The sequence below is a fragment of the Eumetopias jubatus genome, unplaced genomic scaffold (assembly GCF_037043125.1).
Source record: "Eumetopias jubatus isolate StellerSeaLion01/CBP00866 unplaced genomic scaffold, mEumJub1_p1.0 scaffold_3, whole genome shotgun sequence".
Lineage (NCBI taxonomy): Eukaryota > Metazoa > Chordata > Mammalia > Carnivora > Otariidae > Eumetopias > Eumetopias jubatus.
In genome coordinates this window covers 44911322-44932194 of record NW_028274809.1, presented here as the reverse complement: position 1 = coordinate 44932194, position 20873 = coordinate 44911322, and the positions used below count along the sequence as shown (strand labels likewise).

Genomic DNA, 20873 nt, shown 5'->3' with positions numbered 1-20873 from the left:
ATGAAGTTCTTGGTATAGAAGATAAGTAAATCTCGGTCGGAAGTCACAGTTATAGTCTAGTGGTAGATAGAAATATATACATTCATAATTACCAAAATGTTGAGAGTTTTTTAGGTGACACATGCTTTCAAAATTTATGTGTGACAATAGCAACCATAATTAGCAATTCACTTCCGTTGTGCCAGGTAGTGTTGCAGATTAATTCATTTAATCCTCACTATAATCCCGTGAGGTAATTAGTTACTGTCCTCATTTTACAGATGAGGCAAACGGACCACAGAGTTTGATGATTTGCTGGTCACACAGCTAGTAAACGCAAAGCTAGAAGTTAGACCATCTGGTTCTGGAAACTGTTTCCTTAACTTCTAGAAAATAAAATAACTCATATTTCCCTAGGACGTGTGTCTGAGCTAAAAAAAAAGGGGGGGGGGGAGAAAAATTAAGACCAAAAAGTTAAAAAATAGTTCTCCTGTCCAACTGCATATGATTAGTTAGAGATTGTTTTCTATTATATGCTGAAATCTAGTCTGACCATAAAATTTTTCACATCTGGCATTTTCTTGCAATTTGGATTATGTTCAGCAAGTGTGTCTCAATACCCTTCTGTGCAAGAATGTGTCAAGAATTATCCCTTTTTTATGTGCTGGTATCATTGGCAGATTCCTCATCCAGGCACGTTTGGCTGGTGTTGAGTCTTAATGCTGCATTATGTGAAACAGCAAAACTCTAGGACACATTAGGAATTTTTATAGATTGATGGCATGTAAGTAGCAGAAAGAAAAGGCACTTATACCAGTACCACATATTTGGCAAGTGAAGGTGTATACATTTTCCATGTTCTTTATTGTACTAGAGGAGAAATTATTGGTGGAAAGGCACGTAACGCTCTCTGAGGCCTACCTGGGCTTTCATACAGATCACATTATATGATTTGAATGCCACTGGTGGACATTCTCAAAGAAATATGGCTTAACTACTGTAACTTCCACTTGAATTTAGAATCAAAATATGCTCATTTTGTCTTTGCTATTGCCTAACTTTCCATTTGTAAGTTTTAGAGGAAAGTAATATATAGAAGAATCTTTACAATAATTTCCTAATTACATCTTACTAAATTGGATTTTATTTTCATTTATTACATATTTATTGGGTTCTTTCCTTTGGGCTACGAACTTCATCAGTTGTTAAGGATAAAAGATAAGATCCACTCCCTATCTTCAAGGAATGGGGTCTAATTACAACACAGCATTATTGAAAGTGTACATTGAGAGTGGGGAGTTGCTTGGGGAAGGTGGTATAGCTTGCCATAGAGGTATCCACAGCTTGGCAGGACCTTGGTGTGATTACTGGGTTTCAACATCTGATTTTCTAGGCTTGAAATTGGTTTATCAGATTTGGAAGTGAATGGACTCTGGGGTGCTGAGTCACACACTTAATCTGCTAAGAAACTGCTTTGTAAAAACCATATACTAAGGTGTTAATTTATGAAAAATGTAATGATGAAGGAGGTAGGATACTTAAGCTTGCTGATCCTCACTTTCCCTGTATTGAGCAAATTACAGTGAAAGCCAGATCCAAATTATAATGAGAAGATTGGTAAATATGGAATGGAAGCAAAAGAAATGAGTTTGGTGCTTTAAATGGCTGTTTCAGGCCTGGTGCATCTCTTTTCACCTGAGTCACCTGTCTTACGTTCTTCATGGTTTGGATTGTGTTAAAAATACACTTACAATATCTCTTTGATGTAGAAATTGCTTCATTAATGGTAATACTGTCAATTGAGTCTCATCCTTGGAAAATATTTGCTTTTTTTTTTCATTTGCTGAACCATTATGCTTATTTTACAAATTTCAGATGATTTTATTGTGGTAAAATATATGCAACAATATTTATCATTTTAACCATTTTTAGGTGTACAGTTTAATGGCATTAAGTTTATTCACACTGTTGTGCAAACATCTTTACCACCCATCTACAAACCTTTTTCATTTTCCCCCACTGAAACTGTACCCATTTAAACACTAATTCATTTCCCCTTCCTGCCAGCCCCTGGAAACTGCCATTATGTCTCTTACTACTCTAGGTACCTCATATAAGTGGGATCATACGATATTTGTCCTTTTGTGACTGGCTTGTTTCACACAGCAATAATGTCAAGGTTCATCCAATGTGGTAGCATATGTCAATTTTTTTTTAAAGTGGAGTAACATCCTATTGTTTGTATATACCACATTTTGTTTATCCATAGACACTTGGGTTTTTTCCACCTTCTAACTATTGTGAATAATGCTTCTATAAACATGGGTTGCACAAATACCTTTTCAAATCCCTGCTTTCACTTCTTTTGGGTATATACCCAGAACTGGAATTGCTGGATCATATGGTAATTATTTAATTTTTGAGGAATTGCCATACCCAGATGATCTTATTTTTCAAGTGTGTGGGGTCTGTATTATTGGCAGGGGAGGGAGAGGGTGAATCTTTTTGTTGCTCCCATATAATCCCCAGGACTGTTAAGTACCATCATAGAAACATAGGACTTGATAATTCATAGGAGGGACAAATTTCTCAAAGCAGAATCACTGTATCAGGTGATTCTGTATCTGTGTCTGTGGTAGGTGGCATACTGGTATTTTCTCAGCAATGCCAGTTATGTCATCTGGCTTCTCTGTTCCTATTTTAAAAATTACATGGGGCGCCTGGGTGGCTCAGTCGTTAAGCGTCTGCCTTCGGCTCAGGTCATGATCCCAGGGTCCTGGGATCGAGCCCCGCATCGGGCTCCCTGCTCCGCGGGGAAGCCTGCTTCTCCCTCTCCCACTCCCCCTGCTTGTGGTTCCCTCTCTCGCTGTCAAATAAATAAAATCTTAAAAAAAAAAAAAAAAAATTACAACATGGGGGCGCCTGGGTGGCTCAGTTGGTTAAGTGACTGCCTTCGGCTCAGGTCATGATCCTGGAGTCCCAGGATTGAGTCCCGCATCGGGCTCCCTGCTCGGCAGGGAGTCTGCTTCTCCCTCTGACCCTCCCCCCTCTCATGTGCTCTCTCTCTCTTTCTCGCTCTCTCAAATGAATAAATAAAATCTTTAAAAAATAAAAAATTACAACATGATGCATACCTTTTTTTTTTTTTTAAAGACTTTGACACAGAGAGCACAAGCAGGGGGAGCAGGAGAAGGAGAAGCAGGCTCCCTGCTCAGCAGGACTCAATTCCAGGACCCTGGGATCATGACCCGAGCCAAAGGCAGACACTTAACTGCCTGAGCCACCCAGGCACCCCTTATCTTCTTGATAATACACTCAACATAGTTTTTTGTAAAATCTAGACATTTAAAAAAAATGTTGTCAATAGAAATTTATAACTACATAATTGGAAAGTCAGAAATTTTATATACTGTAAGATTCCTGTCATATTTTTTAAAGAGTTCACTCTACAGTGTTAATGATGCAGTTTCTTTACTATAGTTCTTATAATTGAGAATTTATTTTTATCAATATAATTATACAGTTAGAGTGAAGAGTCATAGTGATAAACTTGGCCTATCTGCTAAACTTAGAATTATATAGAAATTTAGTGCTACAGGTTGAGTCACTTCCATAATCATTAGTTGATTATCAAAGGCTTGAATGAGTCAAGAAATAGAATAAATTACAATGCTGAATATAGACTCCAAATATATTTTTTAAATAATTTTTTATTGTTATGTTAATCACCATATCATCATTAGTTTTTGATGTAGTGTTCCATGATTCATTGTTTGTGCATAACACCCAGTGCTCCATGCAGAATGTGCCCTCTTTAATACCCATCACCAGGCTAACCCATCCCCCCACCCCCTCCCCTCTAGAACCCTGTTTTTCAGTTTCTACTAAACTATGTTTTAATTATGAAATGTTTCAGATTATGAAAGTGTCAAGAATACTATAATCAACTTCTGTGAACGCAACACTAATTTAAGAGTAATATTATTACCCAATATAGTTGAAGCCTGCCGTGTACTACATAACTAAGATATTCAGTATTCTAAATTTGAGTTTATAATTCTCATGTGTTCATTTAAAGTGAAATGAAAAACTTTAAACCCCATATAATAAACTACCTGCTGAATCATTTTTAACTGGAACTGAAATTAGGGAGTAAAATAAAAACCTAAGATATTTCATAACTCTTCTTTTTGACATTAGGCAAAATAAGGGAGAGTTTATCTTTGCTATTCTCTTACCTACCTTCCTTCCCTCCCCAGTGCTAGTACAAACTTCCTTTTAGATTATTTTACTTAGACCTGTCTTCCCAGTACTGAACCTGTTTACATTTCCTACAGCCACATGTAATATGCATGTAATTGTTTTGAAAATTACTCTGTCTTGTTAGAAGCATTACAAAACTGCATTGGTCTACGCTGGGTTGCTACATTGGTCTTCTTCAGGATTAGCATGAGAGCATTTTGGGGCTTATTTACTGATGACATATTAATAAAGGAGATATAATATAGGAGAAATATATTGCATGACAATTAAGTTTCAATCTAACAAGATGGGGTTCCACAGGAAAAAGAAATCTTAGACTTGGTTTAATAAATCCATTAAGTATATGAAGGGAAAGCCATCATTTAAAGGCACTACATGTTGAAGAGTTGAGGTTTTAGTGACTGTAGGTGAATCAGTGATATGTGGCTGTTAAAATTGCTAAAATCAGACTACATTAAAAAAAAAAAAAGGATCCAGAAACAAGAGAAGTGGTACCACTGTAATGACATCACATTTTTTCACCTCTTGTAGTTAGCTCTAATACTATATAATAATAAACTGCAACTCAAGAGCAGAATTACCAGGATAGTAGGAGAAATTTGAAACCGTATCATATGGAAAATGGTGAAGACCCTGGTAATGTTTATTCAGTGCTATTGGTAACAGTTTAAAAAGTTAAACAGTTGAAGAGTTATGTAGAATAAGGATTAGATTTCGGCTTAATGCAAAATAAGTTATAAATTCCATTACAAAAATGCAGCCTTATAAGTCCTCCTTTATTAGCACTAACACAGAACTGAATGGAGGCATGATGGTTAATGAAAATTCAAGGTAAGGTAAGGAGCTGAAATTATATAGTCTTTAAGGTCTTTTCCAACTCTTAGCATCATATAACTCCATAAGGCTAATTCATACAGATATTAGTTAAGGAGATATTGTTATGCCCCTTACGATCTTTATAGTTTAGTAGACCATAGTGCTTAAGGAAAAAAAAAGTGGTGGGGGGGTAGGTCAAAAAGACACAGAAGCCAACTTGGAAATTATCACTGGGAACTTTGACTTCCAATGGCCAAATCTGGAGAACAATTTGAACAAATTAGTAATGATAATAATGAACTATAAACCAAAGAATATCTGTATGTCCAAAATAATATAATGATTGAATAAATAAATGAAGAAAAAAAATCTTACTTACAGAATTCCAATAAATAAATGTAGAAGGGAATAGGGAAGTAGAAAACCACCATGGAACTCCACAGTACTAATTGTTGTAGGGAAAATTCACCAGTGAATGCTAAAATTAGTGGCACTTCTGAACTCAAGGCATATTTAGAGACCGCCACTGTTTCCTGATTTGAAATTAGGAGCAATTACAGCACAGCAATTAGTTTTGACCCAAATGATAGTCATTATAGATTTTGTTAAAAAAAAAAGTTGCTTTTTTCACATTAAATGATATAAACTTGTGAAATTGGGAAGTTTCCATATTTAATACAACCATTCACCCAGGTGTTAAGACCAAAAAAGCGTATACCAAATCTGACCACTTCTTAACCACTTCATCATAGCCATTTTTCTAGTCTGAGCTACCGCTTGCCTGTAGTAGTTTCCCAACTATTCTTTCTGCTTCCTATTCTTTTACACTTTATTCTCAACATTAGCCAGTAACCTTTAAAAAAAAAACAAACCAGATCCCTTTAATTTCCTATGTAAAACTATCCAATGGCTTTGTCAAGCTTAGAAGAAAATTTGCTTACTACCTTGGCCAATAGAGCCCTAAAAGATCTAACCCTTTCTATTTCTCTGACCTCATTTTTTACCATTCTCATCCTCCTTTATTATTCCTTTCTAGTCCAAAAATCACCTTAGGAACATTAGGGAAGGCTTTCTGAGGTAGGTTCTCCTTTCACCTGCTTAATTTTTTTTCCCATGGCATTTATCACTACATGAAATAATATGTTTTGACTCATTTATTATCTGTTCTCCAATTTGAATGTAAGCTTGTAAAGGAAAAGATTTTGTCTGTCTTACTTACAAACTATAGCCACAATACCTACACCAGACTGGGCCCTCAAATATCTATTGAATAAATATTTTTAAAACATTGAAGGGTGACGAGTGGGGAAAAAAGAAGAAGGCCTGTATTAACAGAAATAGATTTGTCTCTGAAGTCTAAAGCAAAAATGAAGCCTTTAAAATGAAGAAAAGCAAAGGAACATTTTTAACTACCTTAATTTTACAAATTCAGTTGCTTTAAAAAACCTTGAAAAATAAATGTGACATTGCTGACTGAATTTGGAGATTATTTGTAATAATCTTACATGAAAAAAAGTTTTATTCAAGTATAGATTACTGGTTTAAAAATACATGGGAAAAGACAAACATACAAAAGCATTATCATACAACTGATTTCTAAACTCAGTACTTCTGAAATACAAAACGATGATCATTACCCCCCAAAAGTCAGTTTATTGAAACAAATTGATTTTTCAGTTGGTCTATAACTCTTTTCACTCAGTTTTGTTTACAAATATTACGGGACTTTTCAGTTTCACCCCGTATCAGAACTTTGTTTTTGACATGTTTCCTTCTCCAAGTAGTTATTTCTTGCAATTAATATCACAAGATCTCAATATGGTTGCTGCTTTGGAAAGAGTTACCACTTTGGCTTCATCTACAATAAGATCCATGTATTGAAAGGCAAAACATTAATGGGCAAAATATGGGGATTGAGAGCAGGGGGTGTAAGAAAAGGCAATGTTGTCTTTTACTGCAATCCCACTAAAAAAGACTCCATTATTTACTTGTACTACTGCTACAGAAGCAGTTTCTGCCAGACCACAGGTCGGCTAAAATAGTTGTCCATTTTATGTTTCCTTTTCTAAACAATAGCAGACTTTAACAATTAGATTATCAACCAAATAAGCAGACAGCTTTAAATTACCATATATTTTAACCGTGTGAAATAAATTATTTTCTTAATTGGATTAGCAGCCTTGTGTCTGGAAAGGCAGCAAAACCCACTCTGCTACAAAATTAGAAGGCTGACTCAGAGGCTGTTTATAAGATGCCTGGCTGTCTTATCATCAGTCATGAAGGTGGACTTTCATGAACTCAGTAACTTAATAAATGTAAAAATGACCTCATCCTTCAATACAGTGTTGAGCCAGCAAAACCAAAAATGTACAATCATCAAGTAGGGAATTGCTTTGTATAAAACAAGAGGGAAATATCCTCTTATATACCATAAGAGAAATACATACAGTAATAAAAATGATCTATAATAAACTTATAAAGAGATGATTCTGGTTTACATGTATGTCTGCTTAAACTGACTGAATGACTGGAAATTTTCTTCTCCTAACATAATGCCCACTTATTATAAGCTAAACTGGTCTTGGTGTCTTATAAATCTATTTCCTTAGATTTATCTACTATACCCTCACTTTACAACCATTTAACTTATAAGCTGGGCCTGCCCAGCCTGCCTATAAAGCCTCTCTTCAGAAAGATACCACATGCATTACACAGAGGCATCTTCTAGTAAATATCTGCACTTCAAAACAGCATATGAAGAACCAGCAACTGGCCCTCCAATGTAAATACATCTCATTTCACATTATCATGGAAACGTGCAGTTTACTAACCACTCCTTTCTTACAGAAAACTCAGTAGCTGTAAAAATTTTGTTCCATTCCAAAACATTTCAATACTTATTAATTCCAAAGATCCGAACACCATGTAGCTGTGGCATTTTAGGAATTAGCACACTCAGGAGAGAAGCTGTGTTTAGGATGAAGTGAGTTGGATCATACTTCGTATAGAAACTTGCCAGAAAATATCTGCAGAAATAAAAATTAAAAACATATATAACATGTAAAATTTGTAAAAAATTTAAAGGTAAAAAAGGCCACTGAAACATAAACATCTAAAAGCAGATTCACTTTTGAGCAGTAAAATAAGAGTTTTACAGTTTGGGGCCTAAATTATTTTGGGATTTAAAAATTTATTTAATGGAGGCATATATGCACATTTTGCATTTCTGCAATTACGTTAAATGCATTTAAAAGAATGTGCTTGCGGGGCGCCTGGGTGGCACAGTTGGTTGAGCATCCAGCTCTCAGTTTTGGCTCAGGTCATGATCTCAGTGTTGTGAGATCAAGCCCTGCATCGGGCTCTGCGCTCAGCATGGAGTCTGCTTAGGATTCTCTCTTCCTCTCTCTCTGTCCCTCCTGCTCATGATCTTTCTCTCTCTCCCTAAAATAAATCTTAAAAAAAAAAATGTGTTTGCTACTTAGCATCCTTTAAAGCATAAGTCTTTCAAACTAGGGTTCGTATTTCTCTGAAATGTCAGGTATAGTTTTGTATTTATGTGTATGTTTCTGAAGAGAAGATCCAGATCCAAAGCATCTATCATATTCTCAAACGGTTTTGGGACCGACCAATAGGTTAAAAACTACTGCTATACGAAATAAGTCAATAATCAGAGAAAGACAAGTATCACATGATCTCACTGATATGAGGAATTCTTAATCTTAGGAAACAAACTGAAGGTTGCTGGAGTGATTAGGGATGGGGTGGCTGGGAGATGGACACTGGGGAGGGTATGTGCTATAGCGAGTGCTGTGAATTGTGTTAAGACTGATGAATCACAGACCTGTACCTCTGAAACAAATAATACATTATAGTTAAAAAAAAAAAAAAAAAGAAGATAGTAGGAAAGGAAAAATGAAGGGGGGCAAATCGGAGGGGGAGACGAACCATGAGACTATGGACTTTGAGAAACAAACTGAGGGTTTTAGAGGGGAGGGTGGTGGGGGATGGGTTAGCCTGGTGATGGGTATTAAGGAGGGCAGGTACTGAATGGAGCACTGGATGTTATACGCAATGAATCATGGAACACTACATCAAAAACTAATGATGTAATGAATGGTGACTAACATAATAAAATAAAATTTAAAAAAAAACTACTGCTATAAAGTTGTGGAAAGGGGGTATTAGTACAATTCTGTATCTTCTTTCAAAGATACAGATTTCAAATACTTGATTGCCCTTTTGATGTTCTCATTTTCATATAGTAGCTGAACAGGTGGACAACCAGTTTAACTGGAAAACTGTTGTAAATTTCCAACTACTTTGCTGTAATTGAACATATGTACACATTCGAAGACATTCAACATCTGAGAATTTGTTTTGACAAGCCTAAGCTACCTTTAGGACCATAAATCATCAAGTGAGAATTGTCTAGTTTTACCCAAGGGTACATCAGAGTGCAGTCACATCATCTGGCCACTGAGAGTATCCTAATATAGACAGGATGTAAAGACTAAAACATCATACTTTATTTGATCATAACTAAGAAGTTAGTCTGCATATGGGTGTTTGTCTAATTAGTACTATTAAGAGTATACAGGAAAGTATCCTAATAGCCTTTCCTCTAAGTACTGTCATTCATTTCTAATAAGGGGAGAAAAGCATCTTGTGTAATGTGGTTAGAAAAGAACAGCTATTTTAAGGTATGACTAAAAACATCACAGAGAGCTATATATATCATTTTCAGAATCATCTAAATTGAGGGATTCTGTAATTTTCCACCTATTTCACAAACTATAATCAGAAAATACTTCTGGAGAATAAACCATATTCTTCAATCTTTTGTCTAAATCCTTTCTTTCAACTTTCATATACCTGAAGACTGTTTTTATACTTCCTTCACTGAACAAAATAGGATACCACTTGCATTTAGTAAGCTCAGTTGATTTCCCATAATCATTGTGGGCTTAATGTATAACCTGATTATGTTGGAAACAGATCTTCTTGGAACTGCTTCTCGTCATACTGTAATATATGTCCCCCTTTATGTCTTTTTAATAAAAACTAACTTTATGTGTAAATTATACGAAAATCACTTGGTTCTTACAAAACCCTGACAACCCTCCAAGGGGATGCAAAACCCAAGGTGGGAATTGTGTAATTGCCAGTTGCCAAATTTCCATTTGCCAATTTCCAGTTGTCAAAGGGTATACTGGAAAGAGACCTGTATTGAAGTTTAGGATTTCATCTGGGCTCTGGACTCCAACTAGATGCAAGATCTGAAATAAGGTAATGCATTTCAGCCTGTTTCTTTATCTAAAAATCTGGGATAACATTGCATGCCCCACCTACCTGACAAATGATGATCAAATAAGAAAATGTGAAAGCACTCTGAAAAGTATCAATATTATATAGATGATTTTAATGTTGTTTCTTCAGTTATATAAGGAATTTAATCACAGAATATTTGAAATCATACCTGTGGGTCAAAAATATATTTTTAGAAATATGGATGTTGTACACAGGTACATCTTAGTTGACAATTTTGTGACAGCTCTTAGTGAAAATTCAGTATAAATGTCAGCTTTTTACATTAATTATAATGCAATCCTCAACATTTTATAGATGAGGAAACTGAGGCTTTCAAAGAAATGGCCAAAAGTCACGCAGCTAGAAAGCAGTAGAGCTAAAGTCCAAATTTAGGGCTGTTTGTTTAACTATTGTTCCTGTTATTGCACTTATCTTTGTTATATCATACAAATCATTTATCTTTTGATGTTAATTTTATATGGGGCTGGAATAAAAATTTAAAAAATTTCCTCAAAGTGCTATCAATATAAGAAAAAAGAAACCTATCACTTTATGATCAATTGATTCTTTTCATTTTAAAATGCCTTCCTTTCTCTGCACATCTATCTAAAATCTACTTTCCCCTAAGTCCCAGTTTAAGGAATCCTAATGCCTCCAAGAAGTCTTTCCAGTTATTCCAGACTGCACTGATTTTATCATGGATGCATTACTATATATAAACTATGTGGTATACAGTGTTTGATCAAGATATACATAAAACATCCATTATATGCATACAACTATACTGAGCGTGGCATTCAAAGCCATCTATGCACTTAGAAATTCTTTGCACAAACAAATCATTTATAATAACAGATAATACAAAGTGGCATAATAAGTTCAAAACAGGTCATTATTACTTAAGGTTGGGTGCTAAGGAAAAGACCTTATTGAGGAGGTAGGATTTAAATCTTGAAAGAAGGATAAATTAAGAAAGAAGGTATTTTGGGTAGGAGACATTATTTGAACAAAGGCATAGAACTAGGACTACACATGAAGTTTTCAAGAAATGCTGCTTAGAAGAGCTTGACCACATGGAAGTTGGATGGGGTAAAATATTCACATAAAGGAAAAAATGAGGTAGGAACCATTTTGTGAAGGGTCCTGAATATCAGGTAATAGGAGGTAATTGAAGGTTAAATGCTTTACAAATAGATATTATCTCATTTATTTCTTACGCCATCATACTGAGCTATGTACTACTGGCTAGAATTTCATTATGAGCAAACCAAGCAGGTTGAGCGATAAACACAGGATTCAACCCAGGTCTGTTCTACGATGAAAGCCTAACTTCTCTTTGTCTATAAACTATACAGCAGTCTCTCCTAAGGAGTCTGAACATCTAAATTGGTGGGGAGGGGGGGGAGGTGGTCAATGAAATTCATCTGAAATCATCCAAATCCTTGTTTAGGGAGATTAATCTGATAGTGGAATACAGAATAAGATTATGCATTTGTCTTTCTTGTAAGCAACTTAAGTATATGAACTAGAATATATTTGACCTGTATATCCTAGAATGTCTAAACATACTGATGGGCACACTATGTTGTCTCTATATATTACTGAGATAAAAAACGGTTTATTACCAGCCTGTTAAAGACTCTGCCTGTATTTCATGCTCTGTGGTAGCTATTCATTGGTAGAGATTTCAACAAATATTCTGTTTCTCTGTTTCTAATTGAAATTCAACCTAATAAAAGGACAGCTCCCTCTTATCCAATCTTCTTCATACCTAAAAAATTTCCACCACTTACAGAATTATTGGAGAAATTGTAAAAAACTTCCGTGAAGATGTAAACTGTACTCCATAGTCCAGTTGTTCCCAATGAGTTAGGAGCCTTGCTTTACCCTGGTCAGGAGTTTCAAAAGGTGTTCCTTTTACTGCATGCAAAAATACATACATCCCCTGGAAAACAAGCAAGGAGATATATAATCAATATCAAATATAAAATTAGTACTTGTCAGCAAGCATTAAGATAGTTCCAGACTGCTTATTACAGTATGGGTGATTCAACTTAACAACTCAAATTTTAAGCTTTCATATTATTTGTGAAAGGCTGTGGCCAGTTTCTTCATAGTAAAATAAAACTTCCAGAGGCATATGAATATTATTTGGTGAAAACCAGTAACAGATCAACTGAAAGTAACGTGTTTTCATCTCCTATTAAATTGAAAATACACAAAAAAAGAACATCAGGATAGCTTTATATCATTACATTTAGTTACATTACATTACATTACATTTACTTTCCTATTAGGAAACAGGATTATCTTTTATTTTATTTATTTATTTGACAGAGAGATAAAGCCAAAGAGCACAAGCAGGGGAAGTGGTAGAGGGAGGAGAAGCAGGCTCCCCACTGAGCAGGGGGCCCACCGTGGGGCTCGATCCCAGGACCCTGAGATCATGACTTGAGCTAAAGGCAATAGCTTAACCAAATGGGCTACCCAGGCCCCCAGGAAACAGGAGTATCTTATCCCTGATGTGTAGGAATATTTAGTGTCATATTAATAAATCTGATGATACTTACAAAATGATAACATACATTCATAAATAATAATAAAATTTCTGCATCAGGGGAAAATGGCTTTGAAAATATTTATTGACTGTCTCTGTCTCAATAGTTCTAACAAAGATGGATAGTAGATCTAATGTTCAGCTTAATTTGCTTTTAAAATCACCACTGTGCCCCAATAGTGTTTCTTTTGAAGTTAGTTTTTAAGAAGATTTATTTATTTAGGGGGGCAGAGGGAGAGGGAGAAAAGCCAGATGTGGGTCAATCTGGGTCAATCCCTGGACCCTGAAACCATGACCTGAGCCAAAATCAAGAGTCAGATGCTTAACTGACTAAACCATCCAGGTGGCCCTGAAGTTACCTTTTTTGAAAGTAAAAAAACATTACGAAAATTCATTCTGTCTAGGGATATGTTTGAACATCTAATTTTGTGATTAGGAAAAAAACCAATATATATTAGATTTTGTTTCCTTGAAATTATTATTCTATTTAGATCACTGGTAGTACTTCATTGCAGGATCACTGTCTGAGGCACCAGTAACAGAATATTCTTACCTAAACATTATCATCAGTCTTTCCTCCTAGAAGTCACAATGAGGTGTCATTTTTGCTTCTTCAACTTTTATTAAATATATGGAAAAAAAATTAGTGATTTGAAATTTTATATTACTAACTAGGTGTAGAGAGCCATTCTTTTCAAAGCCGAGTCTACTTTCTAGTTATTCCATTAAGCAATTCAGAAGTTGTTTAGCCACAATAACACCTAAGCTATATAGCAACAGACTCATGTTCAATTGGATTTAACTAAAAAAGCATTTAATAAGTGGCTTATATGTACAGGACACAGGACATGTATGCCCATATGAAATTGAGTAAGAAATGTTCATAGCCTTGAAAAAAACTCAATCTTCTAAAAGATGGTAAGAAAAAAAAAAGATATGCATAAGCAACTAGAATGTAGGGCAGAAACTGCTATCAAAGGTACAGAGTCTACAGCCAATGCAGAAGAGGGAAAGGTTCTTTGTTGCTAAGGCAAGAGCTGTGATGCTATCTTGTCAACTATCTCATTCTTGAAGGTTCAGCTCAAATGACAACTCCTTAGTGAAGCCTCCCTCATTAGTAGTAGCCTATGTGCTTGTATAGAATTTTATTGAAAATACTTTTATTTATAGCACAATATATTTTGTTAGAATTGTTGACATGTTTGTTCTCCCATTAGCCTGAATACCTCAGGAACAAGGGCTGGTACGCAGCAAGTATTAGGTATTAAGCCAAGATGACACTAAGCTAAGGAATGTTTATTCTGTAAGCACAAGGAAACTATTTTCACATGGACTTTACAGGAGGCAATTAAAACAAATTGTATGCTTTTAAATTCTGAGAAGTATAGGACCCAAAAAAATTAAGAATCTCTAACCCATGCATGTATTAGAATCATCAAAAACAAATAACAATCCCCTCATTATTTCCTTCAAACTACATGCATCACCAGTGTTTAGAATATTCAAACAGAATATCTTATATATCCTTTTCAGTTAAACAGACTCTTACTGACCATACATCTTCTATCCCATTATTTTTAATAGTTATTCTATAAAATTTAGTGATGGAGGATTTATACCCAAATCAAAAAACTTGGGGAAAAAATATGTAGCTCATGGTTAGCAGTTAATATTTACTGGCTCAAAATGCAGAAAATCCTCATTCATTTTAAAAGCTAAGAATTTTGTGAAATATTAATACCTCTAAAAGTGAACTATAGCCACTGCAAAAATGAATAAAAACAATCACTGTAGGTTTCTACTATATGGTTCAGAAAGGCAAAGACAGTATTTTTTCTAACCACGGATAACAACTAGGTCTATTTTCCCATTTAAAAGCGTTCAGTACGTATTTCACATTTTATTGGTTTAATGTAGTCTGTCTTCAAAAGAAACTTAAATTTGGAGTCATGTTAATTGCTACATCAATGGCTGGTAGTTAGGGTTTTAGTGTGGTGAACTAGTAAGTCAGAAGTTCGCTTCCCTTATGCTTTGCTCACACCCATATACTGTGCTTCAAAATCTCAGTCAACTAACTTGAAAACATCTAGGCAAAGGGAGGGGGTAACTTCTAAAGTACATTTAATACATGTGCCATTGGAGAAGGGAAAATTATATGACAATACAGACTAATTTAGCAAACATTTACATAGGTCTTTAGAGATACGGGAAATAAAGAGACAAATTCCTAATAATAAAACTATGATAAATACACCTAAAAGAATGCAGCATGGGAGTTTTGTAGCTTCCTGGAGAAGGAGATATTTGAGTAGTTTTCCTGGACAAGTAGGAATCAGCCCAGCAAGGGGGGGAGGGTATTAAAATAGTGGAAAAAGAGCCTAAGCCAAAGCAAAAAGGTGAGAACGAGATAATTTTCATTATTGTTAGAGCAATACTCATGTTTGGAGATGGGATGAGATAAGATTGAGTCCTTTTCTTGCCTGTGTACTGTTATCAACTGGTCTCATATGCCACATAAGGAACTTGGTATTTTACTATGAATATAATAAGGAATCACAGAAGGACTTAGAACATGACTTGAGCATATATGAATTTTGAAAATAACTCTCTGCCAAGTTGGAATGGAGGACGGTAGAGGAACATCAAGGACACCATCTGATCTACTGGAGTAATCGACCTCAGGAAAAAATAAGGGCACCAATTATAGCAATGCCAGTGGGGATCAAGCTGAGAGACAGTAAAGCAGTAAAACAGGGCTTTGACTAAATGGTGTGGAATACAGAGGAAAAGGAGTTAATCTAAGACTGGAGTGACCATATAGACTAGACAGCATGGGAATGGTCCGGATTTACACCTGTTTTCTTGGAGTAGTTATTAATAGAGCTCTCTTTTAGTCTCAGTTTGGATAATTCATTACATGAATCACTTCACCTTTGACATTCAGGTATCTGGCTTGCCTCACTGGGCAGACAGTGGTGTCTTTAGATTAGATCAGAAACAAAGCCAGAGGAACAGGTTGTGAGTGGTAAGGGACAGATCAGGAATGAGTTTAATTTATAACTGTTTGGCTTAAGGTACAAGGTGATCTGCCAATTTTAATATGAGCATCATCATTCTACAGGAAGAAACTGAAAATACAGATAGATGAAGTAATCTTGATAGAATACACAGAATAAAAAGAGATGAAGAAAAGAACCTTGGGGACAGCAATATTTAGGAGAGGAAAACAGAAGGAAGAATGTGCAAGAAAGAGAAAAGGAAAAATTAGAAATATATCTAGGAAAAAGTGATCTCATGGAAGCCAAAGAAAAGGAATTCTGGTAAGAGGGATATAACTCTTGTCAAATATTTCAGAGAAGTCACTACTTAAAAATAGCCCTACCAAGGTCCATCGCATAAAATGGACTAGGTGGACATTCATTTATTTTTACCACCACATTATCCTTGTCCTCCTCCAATCAAATTCAAATACTCTTCAAAAAATAGGAAATAAATAACATTAATTAAAAAAAATCTATTTCTCCTACATTTTCCTGCCTTAATGTTCCAAGTTCTTCATTTTCTGGATATGTTTAAACAAATAATTAATCTGGATTCCATTAAAAGTCTCAACTAATGGATTTCTCCCCTTTCATTCTGCTTTCACAGACTGTTAAAGACAAGAAAGGTCACTATTAGTTTTTTTTTTTTTTTTTAATTTTTCCAGGACTGCATAATATAGTCAGTAGAATCAACTGAACCTCTGTGGGATACTTTGCAGAACTATCCTATAATACAGAAGAACCACAGTCAACATGAAAAAGCTAAGGCACCATAAGATCCTCAATCACGTAAGATATGAAGAAGCTCAACATTTCTATACTGAAGGAGAGTATATGTATACAATTTAGAAAGGATTGAAGTTTAACAAGGATTGAAATCAAAGATGGTTATTAATCTCCAGTTAATCAAAAACCATAATTACTTCTGAAGCATTCTGGTTAATCAGTACATTAGTAGCTTGAATTACAGTGTCTTGTAATTTTTGCTAAAATGACCTACTATTTTCTAGATTCCATAAAACCATAAAGAGGAAAAAAAAGGTCTTACTTAGAAAAAGAGCTCAATGTTTAAATATAAAGTATTAATAGAAAAAATATCATCTTATCCCAGATTAGAATTCTTCAAAATTGTCACATATATTAAAAATCACTAAACTGTACACTTTTAAGTCAGTGAATTTTATATATTATATGGTTATGAATTATATCTCAATAAAACTATTAAGCTACATCATGTTTTTCTTCTTTATAGCATAAAGCATTAAGCTTTTTAAAAAAATTGTTTAAATACACATAACGTAAAATGTACCATTTTAACCACTTTTAAGTGTACAATTCAGTGATATTAAGTACATTCACATGTGGATGAACACTTGGGTTCATTAAGTACATTCACATTGCTATGCAACCATCACCACCAACCATCTCTAGGACTCTTTTCATCTTACAAAACTGAAACTGTACTCATTAAACAGCAACTCCCTATTTCTTTCTCCCTCAGTCCCTGACAAGCACTAAACCTTAGGCTTTTAAGTGCTTAGTATAAAGTAAAATTCTTACCAGATTATGTATAACATTTGTTAAGGTCCAAGCAACAGGAACACTGAAGAAAGGAATGCTGAGTAGGACAATATGAAGCAAGCCAACTCCTAATGCATATGTCAGCCACATACCCCGGCTGTTCATTACGCGGGTATTTGGATTCACCTCACTGTGGGCAACTCCAACATTCATGTTTGCTCTGTAGGAAAGCAATGAAATGAATCAACAATGATATAACTGGAAACCTAAACACTCTTTATTCCGACATGACAAAATAAGTGTTACTAGGATCATTTTTCTCTAGTTGTTCTGAAATAGAACAAACACATCCACCAAAATATGCTATTTGCAGATGCCAATGAAGGCAGTAAATAATTCTTAACATCTGACTTCATGGTAAGACAAACAAGATTTATTTTTATGGCTCTTATTGAAAAAGTAAATTAAAATCCCTTTCCTAAAGCTTGTCTTCTAGCATGTTGGTTTTACTAAATGAAATAATGGACAGGAAAACTCAGACTGAAAGAGAAAACCTACACTTTCTTATATCATGAAACCAAAGTGAAAGCTCAGGAGCTAAATGTACAGAATAAAACTAATATAAAAAAAGCAAAGCTGCAGCATTATTTACAATAGCCAAGATACGGAAGCAACCCAAGTGTTCACCCACATGTGAATGAATAAAGACGTGTGTGTGTGTATGCATATGTATATATACTAGAGTATTACTTAGCCATAAAAAAGAATGCAATCTTGTCATTTGCAACAACATCGATGGACCTAGAGGATATAATGCTAAGTGAAGTAAGTCAGAGAAAGACAAATACCATATGATTTCACTTACATATAGAATTTAAGAATCAAAACAAAAAAAAGACCAAAAAACACTCTTAAATACAGAGAACAAACTGGTGGTTGTTGCCAGAGGGGAGGTTGGTGGGGGGGGATGGGTGAAATAAATAATGGGGATTAAGAGTACACTTATCCTGATGAGCACTGAGAAATGTACAGAATTGTTAAATCATTATATTATACACCTGATACTAATATGTTTGTTAATTATACTTGAATTAAAGACAAAAAAAGGCAACGTAGATCCACCCAGTCTATTCTGAGTAGCCAGATTCTTATACCTAATGTAATGTAATGTTTCCAAAGAGTGGTCAGGTTCACTTCTTTTTAAATATTGAACCTGGGAGGAACATAATGTGGCGAAAAATTTACATGGTCCAGGGATAAGGTTTGTTTCTCAATCTCATGATACAATAAGGTTAAAACAATGAGTCTTTCTAACTCTTCAACTCCCCTAAAATTCTCGGTTTTTTCTTTTTCTGAGTTTTTTTCCCTTTATTGCATTCAAAATGAACACCAAAGGAAGAACAGATATTAGTTCCCAGTTATTTTAAGGCTGACGTTTCCTTGGTTCTAAGAATCCCTCGAACAAAATACAGCTGTCCTGAAGAATAACTATCATCTCCAGTAAAAACCAACCAGTGAGACTGAAAGGGGGTGGCATGGTTAGAGTATATTTGAACAGGTCTGATTTATTAGTACATGAACCCTATTATAGAGTTGGCATTAAAAGAGGAATTTCTCAAACCCATCCAACAAGTGTTTCCGGAGTAAAATGTCGCATTCTCTCTCCAAAAATCTATGGAACACGCATCAAGGCTTACGATGATGGAAGCTGGTTACACTAACAAGACACAAATGTCTCAAGTTAACGTGTGTAAATATTTCTTCTAATCTAAATATCTATTTTACATCATACATTCTTTTCATAAGCTATAGGTTATACTTAGAAGATGCCAAAACTCAAGATACTTTTCCCATTTCCCACAGGATGGAAAGAAAAAAATAAAGCTCGAAAGAGGCTTAACATTTCTATTTGAGCTGGAAGGCAAAGCTGGTGTGGTACTGACCCTACCCCAGTTCAGAAAACCTTCCCAAGGAGTCTGCCGCGCCACTTCAGGACTGGCAAACAATGACTTCCGACTGTGAAGAGCCTCCCGGCTCTGCCTAGGCAAGTGTCTCGAGGACGGCGACCGGTCCTCTTGGGAACTTCCTCGTGAGCCAGAAAATCACGGGCAGCCCCTACCGCCGCAGCACCTCCCCCACTCGCCCCTTCCCTCTCGGAGCTGCACATCTCACCAGTACCAAGGCAAGATGACGAGGACTTGGGGGCAAGCCTCGGGGGGCCACTTGGTCCGCACCGGCAGAGCAGGAGCCGCGGACGCAGCCGTAGTTCACTTTTTCCCCTCAAGCCTACCCTGGCCCGCCAACAGCCCCTACCGCCGCAGACAGCAGCACAGCCCCTACAGACGTTCATGCCCACTCACCCGCCGCCCCACTCCCGGCGGCCAGCTCGGAACACAACCAGCTCCGCGGCGACGGCGTCTCTTCAAGGCCGAATGCCTAACATCAGCCGCAGAACAGCCCAGCGTAGCGCAGCGCAGCTTGCGGAAGCGTTCAGAGCCGAACGCGCCGCCAGGGGATTGGCTGCGGGCAGCGCCAATCCCACGTTCCCCGGGCAGGGCGGGACTAAGTGCTGCGCGCCTACTGCCCGCCCAGTCGTGCGCTGGAGGAGAGTCCGGGAGCCCCGAGGTTGGGCCTGTGAGTTCGGCGGGACGCTGGCCGGTCCGCTCGTGGATGGTAATTGCCCTCCTGCCGCGAGCGCGATGGTAGTGTTGTGTGTCTAACGGGCATTCATTCTTATCTTCTCGTAGGCTCGAAAGCCCCTTACCTTCACCTGGTCCCGTTTGGCGTGAGAGCGCCACTGGTAGCCTTGTGCCTCCTGCCCGCTCCCTCCCGCCCCCTCGCAAAGGAGGGGCGGGAAGCGGACGGAGCCGGGCTCGTGGGCGCGCACGCGTGGAGAGCGGTCTTTAAGCAGGGCTCGGTCGGTTTCTATCTGGTTTGGCCGTGCCTCACTAAATCGTGCTTGGGCCTTTGTTGCAGCCCATTTCCCAGAACCTTCTGAGTGCAGCATTTTAAAGTTGTTTGCCAGGCAGACATTTTAACTGCGGGCAGCCATAACTCGTGAATGTAGTATATGGTATGTTGTGGCGACATACAAGTGATGCGAGCAGACTCCCACTTAACCATGATTTTTACTGGTGTCATTTTGGGTTTAGCCACACGTTGAAGACAGGCACTTGTATGACATGCTGAGGAAATGTGAATTCCAAAAATTGATCTTATTTGAGAATGGAGAGAAAAGGTCAGATTATTTGGAATTATCTTTGAAATCGAATTTCATTACCTTGGCAGTTCGCAAAGTTTATGATTTGTATTGCTGAAGTAGCTTGCAATAGTATTTTGAAAATTGGTGTGGGATAAGTTTGACTATATGTATCTTGCATTTCTGTTGG

General features: G+C 36.5%; 2 protein-coding genes across 4 annotated transcripts in view; one reads left to right on the top strand and one right to left on the bottom strand.

The window, feature by feature from the left end:
- Positions 1-3837: 3837 nt before the first annotated feature.
- On the bottom strand, positions 3838-20274 carry ORMDL1 (ORMDL sphingolipid biosynthesis regulator 1). Its single transcript, XM_028123402.2, has 4 exons — positions 19845-20274; positions 17524-17704; positions 12159-12310; positions 3838-8084 (listed from the first exon to the last, which is right to left on the bottom strand). The coding sequence occupies exons 2-4, from the start codon at positions 17695-17697 to the stop codon at positions 7949-7951; spliced, it is 462 nt and encodes a 153-aa protein (XP_027979203.1). The 5' UTR covers positions 17698-17704; positions 19845-20274; the 3' UTR covers positions 3838-7948.
- PMS1 (PMS1 homolog 1, mismatch repair system component) overlaps positions 20065-20873 on the top strand; it is a 76691-nt gene continuing 75882 nt past the window's right edge. For 2 of the 3 annotated variants that reach the window (XM_028123390.2, XM_028123368.2), the window contains exon 1: positions 20065-20157. The gene's annotated coding sequence lies outside the window, so the exon portion shown is untranslated. Of the gene's footprint in view, positions 20187-20873 lie in introns of all 3 variants that reach the window. The other variant, XM_028123378.2, reaches the window with a different exon arrangement.